Here is a 19,067-nt window from a genome sequence, read left to right as displayed (position 1 = left end):
TTAAACTCAGGGCCATGGCCTTACTATGAATTCTCACCTGAGTTTTCACCTTTTCTGGCCTGGAAGGAAGGACCCTGTCCTTTTGACCCTTAACTGTAAGGGCTCAGTGCTTCTCCGTGAAAGCCTGGGGTCCTGTGAATTCAGTAAGGTCACACCCAGCAGGGTTCTAGGTTGGTAGCCCATTTAGAGTTTACACGTCTAAATGTTCTCCCCTGGCTCGTTACCCCCTTCCTGGGTCTCACTAAGCAAAATGCCAAAGAAAGGCCAGGCTTACCCACATGCTTGTCTCCCTGCAACCAGTTAGGTTGCTATTCACTATTTCCCTCTGCTTGCAGTCTTTCAGCAGAATTTTCCAAACATATAGCTGTATTACAAAGTCCATTTAAAGCAATCATGTACAAACCTGTCAATTGCAGTCCAAGTCTATATCAGTAATATTATAATTCAATATATTTTGCTGGGACCAAAGAGTCTATTTTGTTTTATGTTTCAGTAGCTTCCTGATATTGACAGAATTTTATACTTTTCCCGTATATCTATTGAATATTACCATTAATGCTGACTTTTAGTTGACTCATGGCTCAGCTTATTTTTAGTCCATTTAATTTTGTCTAATTTTTTTTTCTCTCACTCTCCTCCTCACTCATCCCAAGACAATCCAAGGGGTAATTAAAATGCTAGTTGATTTCTTAGGAACTTAGGTCAGAAGCTATATTTGTTTTTGATCAAATGGTCTAATGCTTTTCTTTGTGCCATTTATCATTGGTAGCTATTATTTTTACCAGATCTTTGTTCTTACCTAATTATTCTGACTTTATTCCTTCATGTTTTTTTAAAGCATGAGGTTAAAAATGAGTTCAATTTTACAGTTACCTTAGAATCGTCATTAATTTAATGTTCCTTTCCATTATTAACAAAGTTATTTTCCATCTAGTCATATTTTCTGGAGTTGAGTATATAATTAAGTGAGCAACAAGTCCCAGTTTTAGAGCACAGAACTGACAACTATGAGTTCTTGAAAGTTTCATCAGTCATGTCAATGTTAGTACCATGGGCATAGAAATTAATTAAGATGTATATAAGATATTGAATCATATACAATCATATACAAGTGCTTTAGGTTTACATTCAAGTGTGATATATGCATGCAACCTATTAAGTTAAAGTTCAGACCAGGCTATAAAATCATAGCATGTATAGGTAGTGTTATTTCATACTCGAAGAGAGAAATAACAGCAGGGACCCTCACAATGAATCTGTTCCATCTGCTCTTTACACTGCCCACAAGCCCATAGTAACCATGGCAACATCACAGGAGAGAAAGGTAAACAGAGCTTCTACGCAGGTATATCGTCCAACATGGAACACAATAGTCATGTGTGGCTCTTTAAGCTTAAAGTAATCAAAATTAAATAAATGAAAAAAAAAATCAGTTCCTCAGTCTTTTACCCACATTTTAAGTGCTCAAAAGCCAAATGTGACTAGTAACTACCAGACTGGATAGCACATGCAGGGAAAATCTACATGATCAAAGAAAGAGCTACAGGACAATGCTGTTTTATAGTACTTCAGGTCTTACCTTAAATGGGTCTTCGTATGAAGATAATGAAGAAAGCAAAAGCAAGAGTACATGGAGAAATGAAAACTATGATTGTGACTAAATGTAGCCATAAATGCATGTAGGCTGCATGTCTCTTGGAGTGTTTGAGTATCATTTGGCATACTTGGTGATTAAACATCGGTATTCAGATAATGAAAGACATTGTCCAGATAAAGGCAGGAACTTAAGTGAATACAGAACCTGACAGATTGAGCAGGCTACCTTGACACACACACACAGACACACACACACACACACACACACACACTCTCACCATTTTAGATACTTATTGAGTGAAAAGGCAAAATCAAAGTATAAAATAATAGTCCCATAACATATGTTAGTATACGGTGATGTTAGAAAATCAAATGGTATGGACATTACTAAAAAGTAAAAAAAATAATTTGGTCTCTACTTAAAGTGATGCATGGTGAAGTTCCCCAAATTACTTCCTTTTGTGTGTCTTTTCCATTTCAAAGAGAGTACGAACTATTTGGGGCCTCTTGCCTGTACTGTCTTACCCAGTCTTTATGCTGTAGTGACCCAGGGACAGTAGGACAGATCTGGCTTTGAATTCAAGCACTACTTCTTAATGAGTCCTGTGACCATCACTAAGCCTGAACTTTCTCATCCCTGAAGGGAGGACTGTCACTGTACCCACTCCTTAGGTTTCTGGTGACAATAAGCATAATGAAACATGCAAGGTTGGTACCCAGTACACCAAGTCCCCATAACTAGGACTCGAGGCATTATGGTAACATCTACCCTCTTTCCCCAGGATCTATGCATTAATGTATTATCATTCTTTCTCTTCATATATTCTTTTTTTTCTTTTTTTTTTCCTCTTCATATCTTCTGTTTTCTATTCTTTTCTACTTCCTTGTTCCCTTCACCCCTCCTAGTAACTCAAAGGAATGAGTCAGGAGAGTCAGAAGCCTAGAAGTAAAGATAAAGGACAAAGAAGTAGGAAGAGAGGAAGGCATGGCAAGCATTTGTAAGAGGGAAAGATGTGCTCCCTCTTTCAGTTCCTAACCAAAAGACTTTAATGTATTTTATTTTTTTCTTTACACTGGGGAGTCAGTTTGACCTTTTAAACCAAAGGAATGATTGGTTTCCTTGAATTAATTAAATGAACAGCATTTGTATTTTTTTTTAAGGCCACAGGTGGTCATACAATAGTAACACCTTGCCTTTTATCTAATGCATTTTTTTCTTCAAGAAATATGAACCCAAGAGGATGTCTTGTATATGTTTGGTGATGCTGTCCCTGGAAATTGCCTAATATAAAGCTTTACTGAGAAATTATTTCATGAAGTCCTCCATTTGTAAACTGCTTGTCGTGCTTCATAAGCTGAGCATTTAACACCTTTTCTGACTCTGAGTGCTCTCTGACAAAGCACACATCACTAACTGCACGAACTGTAGCAGGTGAAGAATGTTTATTCTGCTCTAGTTAGTGACCAAAGGCTGCCCTGCGGAATGCTCGGAGGAAACCCCAGACCTTCTTGTCTGGGCACTGTGGGAGGAACAAACCTGAGCTCATGCAAGGCTCTCAGCTCTTCCTGTGTCTTCTCTGGCTAAAATGATTTCAATTGGACCTCAGTCTCTCCATTTCTAAAATGGAAATGATTATCCCTTCTATCTACTTTGTGATATTGTTGAGCTACTTGATTTAAAAAAATATATATTATTAAAAGCAAAGCACCATACCCATGAAAGAGCTTGCTTTTCCTGAATGTGATGGAAGATACTGCGTAAATTTGGTAGCGCTCACCAAGTTACAGCCAATAACTCTAAGGAGATAATCTCTGGTCTGAGCCTAAATAACCCCAAAACAACTAGTTACTTCAGTGGGGGGGGGGGGGGACAGGAAAGCAGTTATTTGGGAGGGTATCTGGAAAAGTAGATGCAGGCCTTTCCCAAGACTTAGAGTGAGCACACGTCATGTATATATAATTCTTAGACCAGGACCAAAGCCCAGAATAGCCAGTCTGTTTTATCTGTGAGGCCACTTCCTCTCTATACCAAACAAGACAGAAACAGAAATTTCTCTCTCCCTTCTTGACTTCTTAGTCCCAGCAATAAGTTCATCTCACAACCAGACTCGAAATCTAGGGGTCATTCTTGAATTTTCCCTTTTCCCGTGTTTTATTATTCACACCCATCTTTTGCTCTTCATTTGGGCTAGACCACTTCAGCCCCGGCCCTTGTGATTTTCTGCCTGGACAATTACAATGGTTTCTGAGATATACTCACTTTCGGTATCTTTTTCATCTTTCCTGGACTACATAGTTTTGAGGATTTAAAATCCCTAAAGGCCCAATTCAAAATGTGTAAAAAAATGTTCTTCAACTCACCACCTCTCGTTCAGTAAAAAGCAAGTAGTACAGAGGATAAGAACTTTGGAATTAAAATTTTTCCATGTATTTATAAAAGGGGGGGGTAATTATTCATCCATTCAACACATATTTATTGAGTGCTTACTGTATTTCAGACACTGGATTAAGGTATGGATTACATAAAATAAGGGATGTGAGTTAGTTAAGAAAGGACCTAATTAGGCATCCAATATATGTTAGTACTAGGAGTTGGAGAAATTGTCACTATCTGCAAGCTTTGATCCTAGCTTGTGTGATGCTACAACCACTATGAGCCTGCACTTGTTTATTCCACCCTTTCTTCTCAACCTTCCTTCACCAAAAGTTTCAGCAAAATTGCCATCTTCTCCACAAAGCCTCTCTGATTTTTTTACACTTTACTCTGATTTTTTTTTAAAGCTTCCAACACAACGTCTTCATAATACTGGAGGGTTATGCTGAGTTAAATAAGGCAATCGGAGAAGGACAAACATTATATGGTCTCATTCATTTGGGGAATATAAATAATAGTGAAAGGGAATAGAAGGGAAGGGAGAAGAAATGGGTAGGAAATATCAGAAAGGGAGACAGAACATGAAGACTCCTAACTCTGGGAAACGGGGTGGTAGAAGGGGAAGAGGGCAGGGGGATGGGGTGACTGGGTGACGGGCACTGAGGGGGGCACTTGATGGGATGAGCACTGGGAGTTATTGTGTATGTTGGCAAATTGAACACCAATAAAAAATAAATTTATTATTAAAAAAATAAGAGATTCATCAAATGACCTAGTTCAAAAAGACAAAAAGATAACAAATGCTGGCATGGATGTGGAGAAAAGGGAACCCCCCTGCACTCTTGGTGGAATTGTAAATTGGTGCAACCACAATGGAAAACAGTATGGAGGATCCTCAAAACATTAAAAATAGAATTACCATGTGATCTAGCAACCCACTTCTGGAATATATCCAAAAGCAATGCAAACACTAACTCAAAAAGATCTCGTGCTCATAACAGAATTATTTACCATACCAAGACATGGAGATAAAGTAAGTGTCCATTGATGGATAAATGGATAAAGAAGCTGTGACATATTTTTCTGTGTGTTTGTGCATGATGAGTTCTCATCATAAGGAGATTTTATTTTCCTTTTATATATATATACATATATATATATGTATATGTGAGAAGATGGATATTAGTTGAACCTATTGTAATCATTTCATAATATATATGTCAAAGCATCTTGCTGCATGCCTTCAATGTATACAATAATCTATGTCAGTTATTTCTCAATAAAACTAGTAAGAAAAAGAAAACTGATTCATCAAGGGAGATAAGGGACTTTTCCCTTCATCTTTACATACTTTAGAAAACTTAAAACCGTGTCTTACACAAAGAAGATGCTCAATGATAATTGATAAATGAATAAGCAAATGAATGGGTAAAGAATAACTGTTGCAAGGGAGAAGGAGAAACGTTGTGCAATCTCTTCAGACTGGCTTTTCATGAATGTATAGGTATCAGAAAGTGCAATTTGGGACCAAGAAGTCTGAAATCTGCTTTCAGATTGATTAGGGGCTTGCTGTGTAAACTTCATTAAGTAATATAGCCTTGCTGGGTCTCATACATTCATCAATTTAACAAATACTTGTTAAGCATCTTCTATCTGCCAAGCACTAAAACAGTTCTTAGAAACTTTATTTTAACCTGACTTCTCTCCTGGTGAGTGATAGAACTTGGTAGGTTAAAAAAAAATTACCTTAATTCAAATACTCACGCAGACTACCTGAGTTAATAAGCAAGTCCTGTTATGACCTGACTATTCTTTGGACAGTGTTCCTAGAAAAGGAAAAACAAAATGAGACAAAAATCTTTATAAGGGTGCTGGTTAGATTAGCTATTAATTAAATTTGCAAAGAAGTATATGTAATGAAATAGAATTGAATATTGAATGTTTTATATAAACTGCACCTTTCTCATATATGAATTACTCATCCTTTTAGAAGATCAATGAAATCAGATCTATTTGCTATACACCCATTACACTTAATTAAATGGTTCAGGTCCAGTGGAGTCAGAGGTGTCCAATAACATTTACCATCTGCCAGTGATCCGGTGGCCTGTACTCTGTGCATGTGGTAGCCCTGGTTCATTGCAATGAGCAGGCTTCTGCATTAGGAAAACAGCTACCACTCTAATTTTCTCTAATTGACTTGTTGGCAGTGCTAATGGGGAGGGCAAAAGATGCAGGAACATGGAGACTGGGCCCTGACAAGCACTTGGCATGGGTGGGGACCACTGAGTAAAGTACGTAATCTGTAATGAATAGAGGACTGGCAATCTGGCACATGCCTGTGGCACTTAATTCACACCAAATATTAATTAAAAATAATGATGTTCTTCTCGCTGGCTTTTGTTACCAAGTACAGCATCTTGGTCGAGTCCCTGAGGAGCTTTCCACAGGTCTTTTGATTCACTCCTCCCACCCCAGAGAGCCATTCATCTCACTACCTTCAAGAAAGCCTCAACAGAAGCTCTTAGAATAATGGGTCTCTCACCTACCAAGTCTCTGGGGAAGGAGAACCAAGAATTCTATTACCCATCCCTTATCTTTACAACCCCTATAACCAGTAAATATGCATTTAATCCTTTTTTTTTTTTTTTTTTCCCTAGTCACAGAGAGGATACTGGCCAGGAGCCATGTATTTTAGATGCTCCAAGAGTTATTTAGTATTTTTTCAGCATCCGTTATCCCAATCCTAGGTATGCTGTAAGCTAGGTTGGCCAAATAGTGATGAAAACCTGACCAATAATTTGAACTCTGTGGAATCACTCAGAATATCCATAATTTAAAATAATTCCCATAAACATCCACCAAAATCCAAGTTATTTCACTACGATTCGATCACAATGAATTCAAATGAAAAAAACACCGCTGCACATTATTTTCCAGAGGCAACTGATACATTTTCAAGCCATCATTTCAGTAAATCCAAAAAAAAAAAAAAAATTTGCTGTCATAATTGTCATTAAGTGTATTCCTGAACAATAGGGTCTGACCATAATTAATGATTAATTCATTTGGAATTCATTATGATATTGAATGTGTTTAACTCGTTTGATTCTTCTATAGAGGGAGCAATTCCAGGCAATTCTTTTGTGATTTACTGGTTTTAAAGTTTAAGAGCTCTGAGCATGTGCAGGAAAATAGCTCCACATTGCCCTCTAGTGATGTGCCAATAAATGACACTCTCCTTTTGTATGGGGAGAAAACCCTTTTTTTCTGGGTTGCTCCCAGGATCTTTCCCCTCAACACGCAAATAAGATGCCAATTTCACAATATAAAAGGTGATCAAAGCATTATAGCTCACTGACCACTATTAACCAATACCGGAGTGATATTTTTGTTATTGTAGTTCAAGCTGATTTGGGGGAGCATGAAATATTCCTTTTGATTCCTCAGGAGATCCAGGAGCAATTTGATAAAAGCACTGTACAGAGGCCAGAGGAAGCTCAAAAGATGTTAATAGGCAGGTAGACTATGAAGGATATAAAGGAAAGATTTTTTTCATAAAAAAATGTTTAAAAAAAGGCAGACAAAAAGGATTGGAGTTGACATAGGTCTTTCACTTCCTTGGAAGCTCTATGTTACTTTAGAAAAGTTAGCGAATTTACCTGGTCCTTAAATTACCAACTGAAAACAGGAGAAGACCAGACCAAATCATCTCCAGGACCACTAGCTCTGAGCAATTTTCTTATACCAGTTTCAACTCCATTGCAAATCTGTTTACCTCTCCCAAGGTGAAGCCATTGCCATGTTTTATTTAAATTTAAGCTAGGTCTCCCCTGGGGTGTGCACAGCATAGTTGGGACCTGTGGAATTTAACAACGTGTGTGATTCGTTAATCCAACAGGGTAAGAAATTTTAAAACTCCAGATTCTTTGCTAACATGTCCCATGTCACGGCTAGACATCAAGGGGAAGAAGTTTCCATTACTCAGATCATCAGACTTGTAAGCAAGCATCAGTACTGAAATGACAGTTAATTTACATTTACTGTGGGGGGGAGATTGAGAAATGATGAATACTGCTCAGGAGCCAGATAGCAGCTAGATGAGGTGCACATGTTATAATTGAGATTGAGATAAAAAACTGAAGCTAGTAAAATGAGCATGAGCCAGTTAAGACCTATTTTTTTTTCTCTTAAATGAGAAATTATATGCACCCCAAGAGACAGAAAGCCAATAGTGCACAAATGGCTGTGGAGGCTTTCAGAGCATGTTTTCTAGGGAGGTGTAAACTGGGCAGCTGGGAGGTGGAGACAGAGAGGTAAAGGCATGAAGTCAAAGTCTCCTAGACCATGCTACCTGTGAGCTTCAGCTCTTAACTCGCAGCAGAAAGTGAAGAGCCTCTGATCCAGTCACAGTCTTTACGCCGAGTTCCAAATAGAGAGGTCAGCATGAAGCATACTTAATCCCTTTGCATGAAGCACACCTGCTTTATTATTTTATTTCACCCTCTTTACTTCCTTAGTATAGTTTCTAATTTGTTGCTGTTGACCTCAATGGTTGACCTGTTGACGAAGGAAGCCCAGACGTCGTCATTTATTTTCCCATGAATATGTGTAGGTTTGCATGCATTTGCGTATATAGGAATCTGAGGTTATAGATTTGTGGCTTCCCATATGTTGATAGGCTAGAAGACTGCCTTCCATATGCTAATAACATCTTGGGGTGGTGGCTCCATTGCTTCGGTGAATTACTCAGAGGAATTACTGTCTAGCACCATCTTATACCCTGTGACAAAGTCTCTTCCTCTCTCTTTCTCGCTCTCTCTTTGCTTCCCTCTCTTCCTTTCTCCTTTTCTCTCCCCTTCAGATTTAAAGAGTAAAACCAAACCAAATCAAAATCCTAGTTCCCAAGTACATGAATTTTGGAACTGCTGACCTCTTTCTTACTTCCTTGATAAACAAATATATAGAATGATGCAAATATATACTATATGTATATTATGTGAAACCAAATTGCAGTCTGACCCACAGAAAGGCAATTTTATAGGATTTGACCTTAATGTAAATGTTTATGTTGTAGTTGTAGAGATAAATATGTTTGAAATTAGGCTTTGTCTCTACTCCATTAACTATAAAGGATATTTCCTAGCAGAAAAGTACTTTTGGGGTATTTTCCAGGCCTCTAAACTCACATAGCATTCACAAGTTGTATCACACACTATACTGATTAATTTTATGTAGTCTTTCATTGTTCATTGTTTTCTCTGCCCAGAATTATGATTGTAACCTGATAAGAGAAGTCCATCTTTTACTTAAGCTCCAATAGCATTTAACACTTGTTAACTGATTACTTTCTTTTTTTTTAAGATTTTATTTATTTATCTATTCATGAGAGACACAGAGAGAGAGAGAGGCAGAGACACAGGCAGAGGAAGAAGCAGGCTCCGTGCAGGAAGCCCGATGCAGGACTTGATCTCGGGACTCCAGGATCACGACCTGAATCAAAGGCAGATGCTCAACCTCTGAGCAACCCAGGCATCCCAGCTGATTACTTTCTTATTAGTAAACTAGATTGACTGGAAAAAATTAATAAATAAATACCCCCTCTTGTAGAGGAAGCAATTCACCTAATAGAAGCCCTTTGACTACATTAAACAATTTTATTTTATTCCTCTTGGTATATGGTGGCTCTTGTGTCGTTGTGGTTTGGAATGCCAATATCTCAAATGCTAATATTTAGATCACATACAATCTCATGAAGAAAAAGCTATCTAATCAATTTTCAAAGAACACTCATTGTCAGGGATAAATTCACTCATTTTTAATACCTTTTTAATTGTAAACTGAAAGATACAGAAAACTACAAGCAACAAATATATAGATTAAAGAATTATCATAAGTTGGACTTGAACTGTTTTTTTTTTTTTTGTTTTTTTTTTTTTTGCTCTATTTCTTGCAAATTGACATTTGGATCTGAAGGTTTAATCAGACTAAATGTGTTCTATTCTTTGCAAATATTCTGAAAGGGGTGTGTTCTTTCTTTAGAAGATACATAATGCCTGTGTTTTGCTATTTTATCTTAGCAATCATGAATGCTTAATGTCCAGATCCATTTGTTCATTGGGGCTGCAAAATAGTAAAATTTGAACTATATCAATGAGTTTTTACTTGTTAGTTGGAATAATATTATAAGTGGATGCTTCTGCTCGCATGCTGTGTGGTTACATAGTCGTAGAATTTAGAGAAAGACAGAATAAATATTTGATTCTTTACTCCGTTTTCAAGATAGTAATTAGGTTTTCCGGCAGCCTCAGAAGTTACCAGCTTTTATTATTTTTTAAAATACCTTTATGAATTCTTACATTCATGTACATTTGTTGGATTTCAATTCATTGCAACTCTTACCTTTAATGAAGCTCAGATTGTCTTCATCTTTGGTCTTTGGGCACCTCTTCAATTCGATTCCTGAATCCATTTGACATGAACCTATTAGTCTTTGTTATTGCCTTTCTATCTGGTTACATCAAGATGTTTCAGGCTCAGTTGGTATGTGTCTTACCTCAGACCAGGAATCAACCAGTTTTACAAGAACCCCTTGTTTTTCGCAGTGCAAAAAAAAAAAAGAATTTTTTTTTCAAAATCCCAATCTGGATATTAGGGATGCTTATTATTGACAAGGTCTCTATAGACTTCTTCAGTGGACAGAACTATAACAGACATACAATGCCCTTTGGTCCCTATAGACTTCTTCAGTGGACAGAACTATAACAGACATACAATGCCCTTTGAGTTTAAACTGATTTTCTGATTAAATTTTAGGAACATAAGACTTTATATACCTCTTCTATTTTACATCAATCTGTATGCCCGTCCATCCATACTAATCTTCCGGTTCTCAAGGACGCAGGAGATGATAGAATTATAATCTCTCATGATTATTCATTTGCTTTATCCCACATTACATTAGTCTCAGAATGATAATAATAATGGCATTACCATCAATAATAATTATTGAAATACTGATTTTTGCATACACTACCCCTAATCTCACTTACTTTTGACTTATGATTATAAGATCACTACAACAGGACATGTACCCATTACAAAATAAAATCTCCCTCTTTTAACTATCCCTTAGTTCTAACACTTGTTGTTCACCAGTTTACTATTGGGTTATCTTTCCTGGTCATTTAGGAGCTCATTTTTCAGTAGTTCAGTAGTTTTCAGGATCACGCGAAAAATACTCCCTGGTTGCTTATATGTTGATAACAACTTGGATGTGCCCTTTATACTTATAGTTAACTTTTGTTAACTATGAAATCCTTGAGTCACATTTTCTTACCTTGGATATCTCAAATAAATGACTTCAGTTCCCTCTGGCATAAAATGTGACTATCCAAAAGTCTCATCATAACTGAAGTTTCCCCCTTTCAAGGCATGTATTCTTTCTGTCCAGATGCCTTAAAGATTTTTTTTTAACTCAGTAGAAGTTTCTTGAATTATGATTTTTAGTATTTGTTCTATTCCCCCTTTTTTGGTTTTCTTCCTCAAGAACAACTATTACTTGTTGGTTAGATTTTCCTTCTCTTCTATCCATCACTCTCTCCTGCGTTCTTTTACTCTCTCTTAATTTCTTTTTGTTTAGTTTTTTCTTGTGCTTGTTTGTTCATCTAGTTACTCTTTATTTTTAAAATTATTTTTTTGCTTACACATTCTTTCTTGAATTATGTCAAGAAATTATGTCCTTTCTGAGGTGGGTTTTTTTTTTCCTAATTGTAATTTATGTTACTCTTCCAGATCTGGCATTTAATTTTCTTAATGTTGTTTATTTAGCTCATTTCAAAATAATAGATTACAAGTTTGATCTACTTTCCTTGTGTATTTTCAATCTCTTTTTGGGGTGTGCTTGTCTACAGGAATGAGACTCTCTTCAGTTTATTTTGTTATTTTATTAACCCAACAGATTTTTATTGCTTACTTTCTTTCACATGATCTGTCTCCTTACGTTCCCAGATGTTCAGATTGCTTTTCTCAATACACAGAGCTCCTCTCCTGTCTTCTTTTCATTAGACCCGAGCTGAGACCTCCGCAAACGGTGGCCTGCTGGCCACACCAGGTCCTATTTTTGTTTGAACCCCACTGAAGTAAGAATGATTTTTACATTTCTGAAGAGTTGTATAGGTAAATACATGACAGAGACGATGTGGTCTGTAAAGCTAGATCTTTACTATCGGGGCCCCTTACAAGGAAAGTCGGTCAACTCCAGAAACACACTAAAAACTATATGGCAGCTTGGTTTCCAAATTTCATGACTTTTCTCTCTTCTACTTTTATCTGGTCTTTCTCTTCCCTTCATTTCTGTTGCTTCTGTGTGCTCAAATTGTAACTCTGGTCCCAGGAGTTTATTCCCAGTGTAAGTCCTGTCCTGGAGAGGAGATTGCCAGCTACTTTTGAGTATTGATATTTACTGTCCTCAGATTGGTCTGCTGCATTTGCTATCATTAACTGATAACTATTTTAGAATGATCTTGTTTTGAAGTTTGATGCTTCTCTCTGATTTCTCCTACACCAATGCTGATAACATACAAGTTCTAAGGTTGCTTGTGGTTTGACCACACGCAATTGTATTTCAGAGGTTGGGGGTATAGCTTGTCACCTACTTTTGTTGTAACTGTCCAAATGCCTCCGGTTGTCTATCTAGTCATTCAGTCTCTTTTTATGTGGATTCAGGAAGACTTAAAAACTATATTGTCACCACTGCCACTTTCTTCCCAGGAATCAAACTCACTCATTTTTAAACAACAATTTACTTAATAAATTACATTAAATTTTATTGCAGGAAAATGTTTGCCCTGGATACTTCAGTAACTACATAAATCAGCATGTTTATTTTCTTTCTGTTTTTCTCCAGAGTCAAGTTCCCATTACGTAATCTCCCTAAAAGCTTTTAACAATGCAGGAGAAGGAGTTCCACTTTATGAAAGTGCCACCACCAGATCCATAACAGGTAAGCTGAAATAGTCAATCCTCTTGTGACAAGGTAGTCAGTGTTTGAGTTGTGGGGGAAAAAAACAAAACAAAATAAAAAACAAAAACCCCCACAAGCATAAAGCAAAATAAAACAAAATACAAAGGAAAAAACAAACAAATTGTATGTCATCATGTTCTGAGCCTTAAGTGGGTATGCATAGTTGTGTATGCATGTATATACATATACACACACGGGTTCCTTATTTTCTTGGTTTACAAAATTAAGTGAGAGGAAGTCAGTCTATAAATCAGTGCATAGATCTCTCCTTCTCTCAGTAGCTCATATTTTGGTGTCTTGATACCATTCTTCACTCTCTTGAGCATCTTGTCTGATCTTGCAAATCAGTACAATTTAGGCAGGCACTATGCAAAAAGCCACCAACTGCCCGGCCCAAGTGACCACTTTCTTCTCTACAGAGGATCCTTCAAACTACTGTGACAAGGAAGGACTGACCTGGACTAGGCTGAGTAGACAGGTGGCTTTCTCCTGAGCCAGGCCTATAGGTCACTCCAACAGTGCCCAGAGCCTATGATGTTGAAAGGACTGGCTGCTTCCAGGGTTTGACACCTCTAGGAATTCTTAGGGGAGTTGGACTGGAAAGGCAGCACACAAGAGAAAAAGAGCCCAAGGAACTCAGAAAGGAATGGGTACGAGAATGAGATTCACACAGACTGTGAGCAAAGCTGGGTGTACCCATAAATAGAACACCACCTCTGGGGGCTGTTAGAGTCCGTGGAAAGTCACATCACCACCCCCAATAGCCTTCTGTCTGAAATCTGAAAGTAAAACCCAAGAGGTCCATCTTCTTAATGAATTCTTTGATCCTGCCTCCTTTCAAAACCAACCAGCCTCAGACCTCATCTAACTCATCAGTAACCTTCACCTCAATGAGAATAAAGGGTCTGAGATCAGGATTTCATAGTGAACACTAGAGAACGTGGATCACTACTGGGTGCCTGAGTATGAAGTCCTGACAGGGAGGAATGAATCAACATAGAACAAATAGTGGGATCTGTGATTTCTGCCCATCACCTCAATTTATATAAACCTCGGTACGGTGTGTTTTCCAGACCCACAAGCTCCATTCAAAGACTATCCTGAGAATAACAGTTGTAAAGTGAATTCATGGTTGTTACATGATGATTTCTCAATATACACCATCACTTAATTGATTTCAATCAGATTTTCTTGTAGAGCAAAGTTATTGTTCCAGAGTCTCCTGGAATCTTTTGCTTCTGTTTTCAAGGTCTATGACCTGCCTAAAGTGGTATGCAGAATATGGGAAGGCGGTATGTGTCTGTATTAATTTATCTGTGGAGACAGTATGGCTCTCTCATTGTGTTATCAAAGGGGTTCATGCCTCCCCAAAAGGGCAAATAAGAAGTATTACCCAAGAGAATGTCTAATATCAAACGTATTATTCCTAAATGCCATGGAGGTCCAGAATAGGAAACCATGAGAGAACATGATGAAGGATGTCTAGAATTTTCATTCCCCTTTATTCTCTTGTTCCACCAGCAGTGAGATTCTTTGGGAGCTAGCAGGCCACTTGAGCTGTACTTGTCCTTTCCATCATTTGTACTTAGTAAGCCATCTCTTTCCCGCCTGTGGTTAAAGATGTGGAGCACCTGCTCATCAATGTGACCTTGAGCTTGTGATCAGACCACACAAACTAACGTATGACTAGTCTTTTCGAACACTATTTTCTTACCAAAACCAAAGCCCACAAAACAAGGGATACTCAAGTGATAAAAAAAAAAAAAAAAAAATCAATTTTGAGCCTAAAGTAGTAGTAGTAAAAATAGAGTTTAGATAAACTGAAGAGAAGTTGCTCATAAGGAACCATTTGGGGCATCAACTTCTGACTTCACATTTGTTACCATTCCTTAATCCTCAGCATATGGCATTCCCAGAGTGGTTTCTAAAACACCAGTGATCCATAAGACTATTTTTCCCTGATAGAACTCTAATCCTAATGACTCTGGGAAATGAATGGATACCAAAAGTTGGAAATCGTGTGAGGCATTTTCTTATTGAAGTCAAGTCAGTAGGGGGTTGAAGGCAAGTGAAGAAAATCGGTCCTTTCTAAAGGGAAAGCATACATTTTTCCTGGATTTGGCAGACTTATTTTATTGTGTTTCCACACGTCGTGGAGAACAAAGGACAAATAAATGGAATCAAAGGTTAAGGTTCTGGAAGAAGTTCTATCAATAAATGTGTCATAGTGCCACAGAGAGGACATTCTCTGCCTCTGACTTCCGCAAGTATTCCCGTGAGCAGACTTGGAAGAGGTCCACATAAAGTAAATAAAAAATCAGAGGCAATAAATGGACCAGGGTAGAGTAAGCATCGGGCCATGATGATTTCCAAAAGCCCGTGCTTTCAGGTGTTGGGATGCTCAGGAGCCTCATCTCATCCTGAACACACTAGTATTAGAGCTGAGGAAAGTTTCACCAGGTTGAATGGGCATGTTAAGAGTTTAGTTTGTGCAGTAGAGCTTTTTAGTTCTTATGGTTGCAAGAACAAGACATTTTGGGCCTGGAAAAAGAAAGAAGGCAGGGGAATAAGGAGGTGTGTTGTCTGAATTTGTTTATTCTTAACTGTTTTATCCATGTCTGAATGAAGTATAATCCAGATGTAAAATCATGTGATTATTTTAAAAGCTTGTTTTGAACTTTAGAATGTGAACTGAAAATTCATGAACTCTTACCAAAACATTTATTAGGAATTGAATAGGCTTCTCTTTTTAGCAACAGTTGTGAGGCTATGTTTCATCTTTTTAATTTTTAATTTTAGTTTTTAATCCTGAATAAAACCACTACAAAACAACAGCATATAAGGCACCTAAAAACTGGGAAGAAGTCATTTAGCAACAAAAAACAAAAAAAATATTTTTTTTAACAACAACAACAAATATAGCTTTTAATATACTCAGTTTCTGTCCGGAGAGAAAGGTAATTAGCAGTGTATGTAGCATGCATGTGTTTAGAGTAGTACTTGCTAACCACTAGAACATTCCACTTTGTTGAAAAAGCTCTATATATCTATAGTATCCAAGATGATAAATTGGCTTATATGGCCGTGGGATACTTAAAATTGACTAGTGTAACAGAAGTGATTTTTAAATTGTATTTAATTTTAAATAATTAAAATTTAAATTGTCCATGTAAGTAGTGGCTCTTGTATTAGTACAGATCTAAAGGAGATGGCAAGTAGAATGGCAAGCCATGCCTGAAAACAAATTTCCTTTTAAAAGTCTAGAGAAACTTGGCCAGGGATAGAAAATCTTAAATTATGTAAGTCCACAGATAAATAACAACAAATATTACTTAAAATTGGAGGGATGCATTCTATGGAACTGAGACTCCAAGAAACTCAGTAAGTCGTGAAAAATATACTATTATAAAATCCAGAAACAGCAAGATTGAATGTTAGCATTTCTTGAAGGAGAATCACTACTTTTCAAAACCTTATATAAGGCACCTGTGGCAGATTATTAAATTCGTATGGGTTTAAAAGCCAAGTTAAGCAAAGAAACAACAAATATGGCATAACACATTATGTAGGTTGGTCCAAAAAGATGTTTGTGATTCAGAGCAGTCTTCCTGTGTATATAACATTCTTTTTGGAAAGTCGGCTAACGATAGAAAAGAAGGGAGGCAGCACCTGCTTCAATTTGGCCAAACACCTGCCACCAATGCGCCAACCTAATGACTGATCAGGGATCCTCCCAGAGGCTCTTCAACTCCCCCTTCATCATTTCATAAATCCATTTGGGTTTAAAGGAGCCCTTAATAAAAAGACACATCAAAGGAAAATACGGAAAGCCTGGGCTCTGTCATTAAATTTTAAACACACATTTTTCTTTCTCTCTCTCTCTCCTTTTTTTTCTTTCCTTTTGTTCTATTTTTTTTTTTTTTTGTTTTCAGGTTTTATATTTTTCTCCAAAGACCACAGCCCAGTAAACTACTAAATAATTCATTGGAAAACAGAGCAATGTATAGGGGATAGGTATTTGAAATACAGTGGACAAAGTGAAGTCATCATCAAAACCAGCCAGCAGCTGCTGTGCTTGGAACCCGGCTATTTAAAAATCTAAACTGTGTGTGTACACTGCTTCAGACACTCTACATTTTAGCAGGTCATCTCCCTAAATGTCATCATGTGCCTAGCCTGAGGGCTTTTTTTTTGTTGTTGTTAGTGAAAATACCTATTACATGATTTAAAGGTAAAATTTCAAAAACTGAACAGTCTTAGGAATAAAATAAAAGGCTCAATATTGGACACTTACTATGACCAGAAGATAAGTTCTTCTAATTCTGATATCCTCAGCCTAAAAATGAGTACAAAATTTTTTTAGAGAATTTTATAAAACCACACGTGTCATTATGCAGGTTCCGATTATGCTAATCAGGATCAAAGCCTGTGTGTACTTCACACAGTTCCTTCTGTCTCCCCAGTCAATAATATAAAGTCTTCCCATGAACTTGACATTTTGGAACAAGCAATATGAACCATAGGTATGCCTTAAGAGTCTAAAAACTTAATTACTCTGTGGGAAAGTGGGTAAAATTTCCATACTTTCTTTAAGGATTTCAATCTGAGAAAGCCTGCCACACCAAGTGCTAGAGGAAAGTTAGTTGTCACCAACGTATCATTGGCCCACATGGACCATGGACTTGGTCAATCACGCTTTACGCAATCATAGCCATAGACGGATTGCTGTAGACCGAAGGGCCCTTTGGGCTTTATTATTTGTTTCTTGTCTAAACAATATTTACACAGATAAAGCCTAAGCAACGATGAAAGCATTAGAGAAACCAAATCAAGTTATAAAAGGAGAAAAGCAAGCATAAAAAACAGTTATTAGATCGGCATTTATTTCCTTTACAGGAGGAAATAAAGCAGACGCTCCTTTTGATCTTGTTATTTTCAGTTATCCGTATAGTTATAAAACTGACAAGTCCTATACTAGACCCTGGAAGAAGCAATGTGCAACACTCCAAGAAGAAATGGACTTTTAAAATATATAGCTAGAAATGACACCAAAAGTGGAGTTGATAAAACCACTGTAAGGAAATGAGTGAATTACGGAAAATAGTTATTTTTGTAATATAGCAATACTGTTTCTAACGAGTTTTCCGATTGAATTAATTGTATTTTTTTCTGTTCTTCTCATGTTCCCTTTCATCATTATTGCCATGCATTTAACTCATTGTGATGTGTTACCACTGATATTTCTTTTTTTAACTCTTTTATTTACGTATTTATTTGTTTGTTTCATTTGGCGGGTTTTTAAACCCAGATCCCACTGACCCAGTTGATTATTATCCTTTGCTTGATGATTTCCCCACCTCGGTCCCAGATGTCTCCACCCCCATGCTCCCACCAGTAGGTGTACAGGCTGTGGCTCTTACCCACGATGCCGTGAGGGTCAGCTGGGCAGACAACTCTGTCCCTAAGAACCAAAAAACATCTGAAGTGCGACTTTACACTGTCCGGTGGAGGACCAGCTTTTCTGCGAATGCGAAATACAAGGTGAAGTTCTAATTGATAGTGTAAACTTTAAAATGAATTGTCATTTGCTGAATACATTGTTTTAAATGCTTCCTGGACTGTCATGAGTCATTTTTCTAGCAGTGGCACTAAATGGAAAACAAAGCATTTTAGTAACTCAATATCTAAAATTAGAATGGGAATAATTGTATCTTAGGAAACAATTCTAAGGCGAGGTAGAAAAAACATCAGGAGATGCAAAAGGTTATTTGAATTCTACCAGATGCTGCATTTGTATAAATAATTTGATTCTGTACAAGGGAATGCTGTTTTCCTTTAAAAATAGCAGGGCTCCACATTAATTTTTGGGGTATATTCGGGTGTCTTTCTTTTTATTTGGAATCTAGATTGACACCAAAGGCAACCCTATTAATGTTACAGAGACCCATTTTATAGTGTGTATGACTGTGAACACAGCTGGAAGATTTTGCTATAAAGTCCTTCGAAAGCACTCTAAGCCATTGGCATCTACTTCCTCAATTAGCCTTGAAGCACACTGATGTGGCGAAGGAA

General features: G+C 37.2%; 1 protein-coding gene across 7 annotated transcripts in view; it reads left to right on the top strand.

Annotated features, from left to right (window-relative positions):
* DCC (DCC netrin 1 receptor) overlaps positions 1-19,067 on the top strand; it is a 1,086,838-nt gene that overhangs the window by 945,976 nt on the left and 121,795 nt on the right. For 6 of the 7 annotated variants that reach the window (XM_072822912.1, XM_072822902.1, XM_072822938.1 and 3 more), the window contains 2 exons: positions 12,879-12,974; positions 18,304-18,536. In XM_072822912.1, coding sequence (XP_072679013.1) covers positions 12,879-12,974; positions 18,304-18,536 — 329 coding nt within the window. The remainder of the gene's footprint in view (positions 1-12,878; positions 12,975-18,303; positions 18,537-19,067) is intronic. The other variant, XM_072822920.1, reaches the window with a different exon arrangement.

This window comes from Canis lupus, chromosome 1, assembly GCF_048164855.1.
Source record: "Canis lupus baileyi chromosome 1, mCanLup2.hap1, whole genome shotgun sequence".
NCBI lineage: Eukaryota > Metazoa > Chordata > Mammalia > Carnivora > Canidae > Canis > Canis lupus.
Note: the sequence above shows the minus strand (reverse complement) of the source record. Positions and strands in the feature narration are given on the sequence as shown.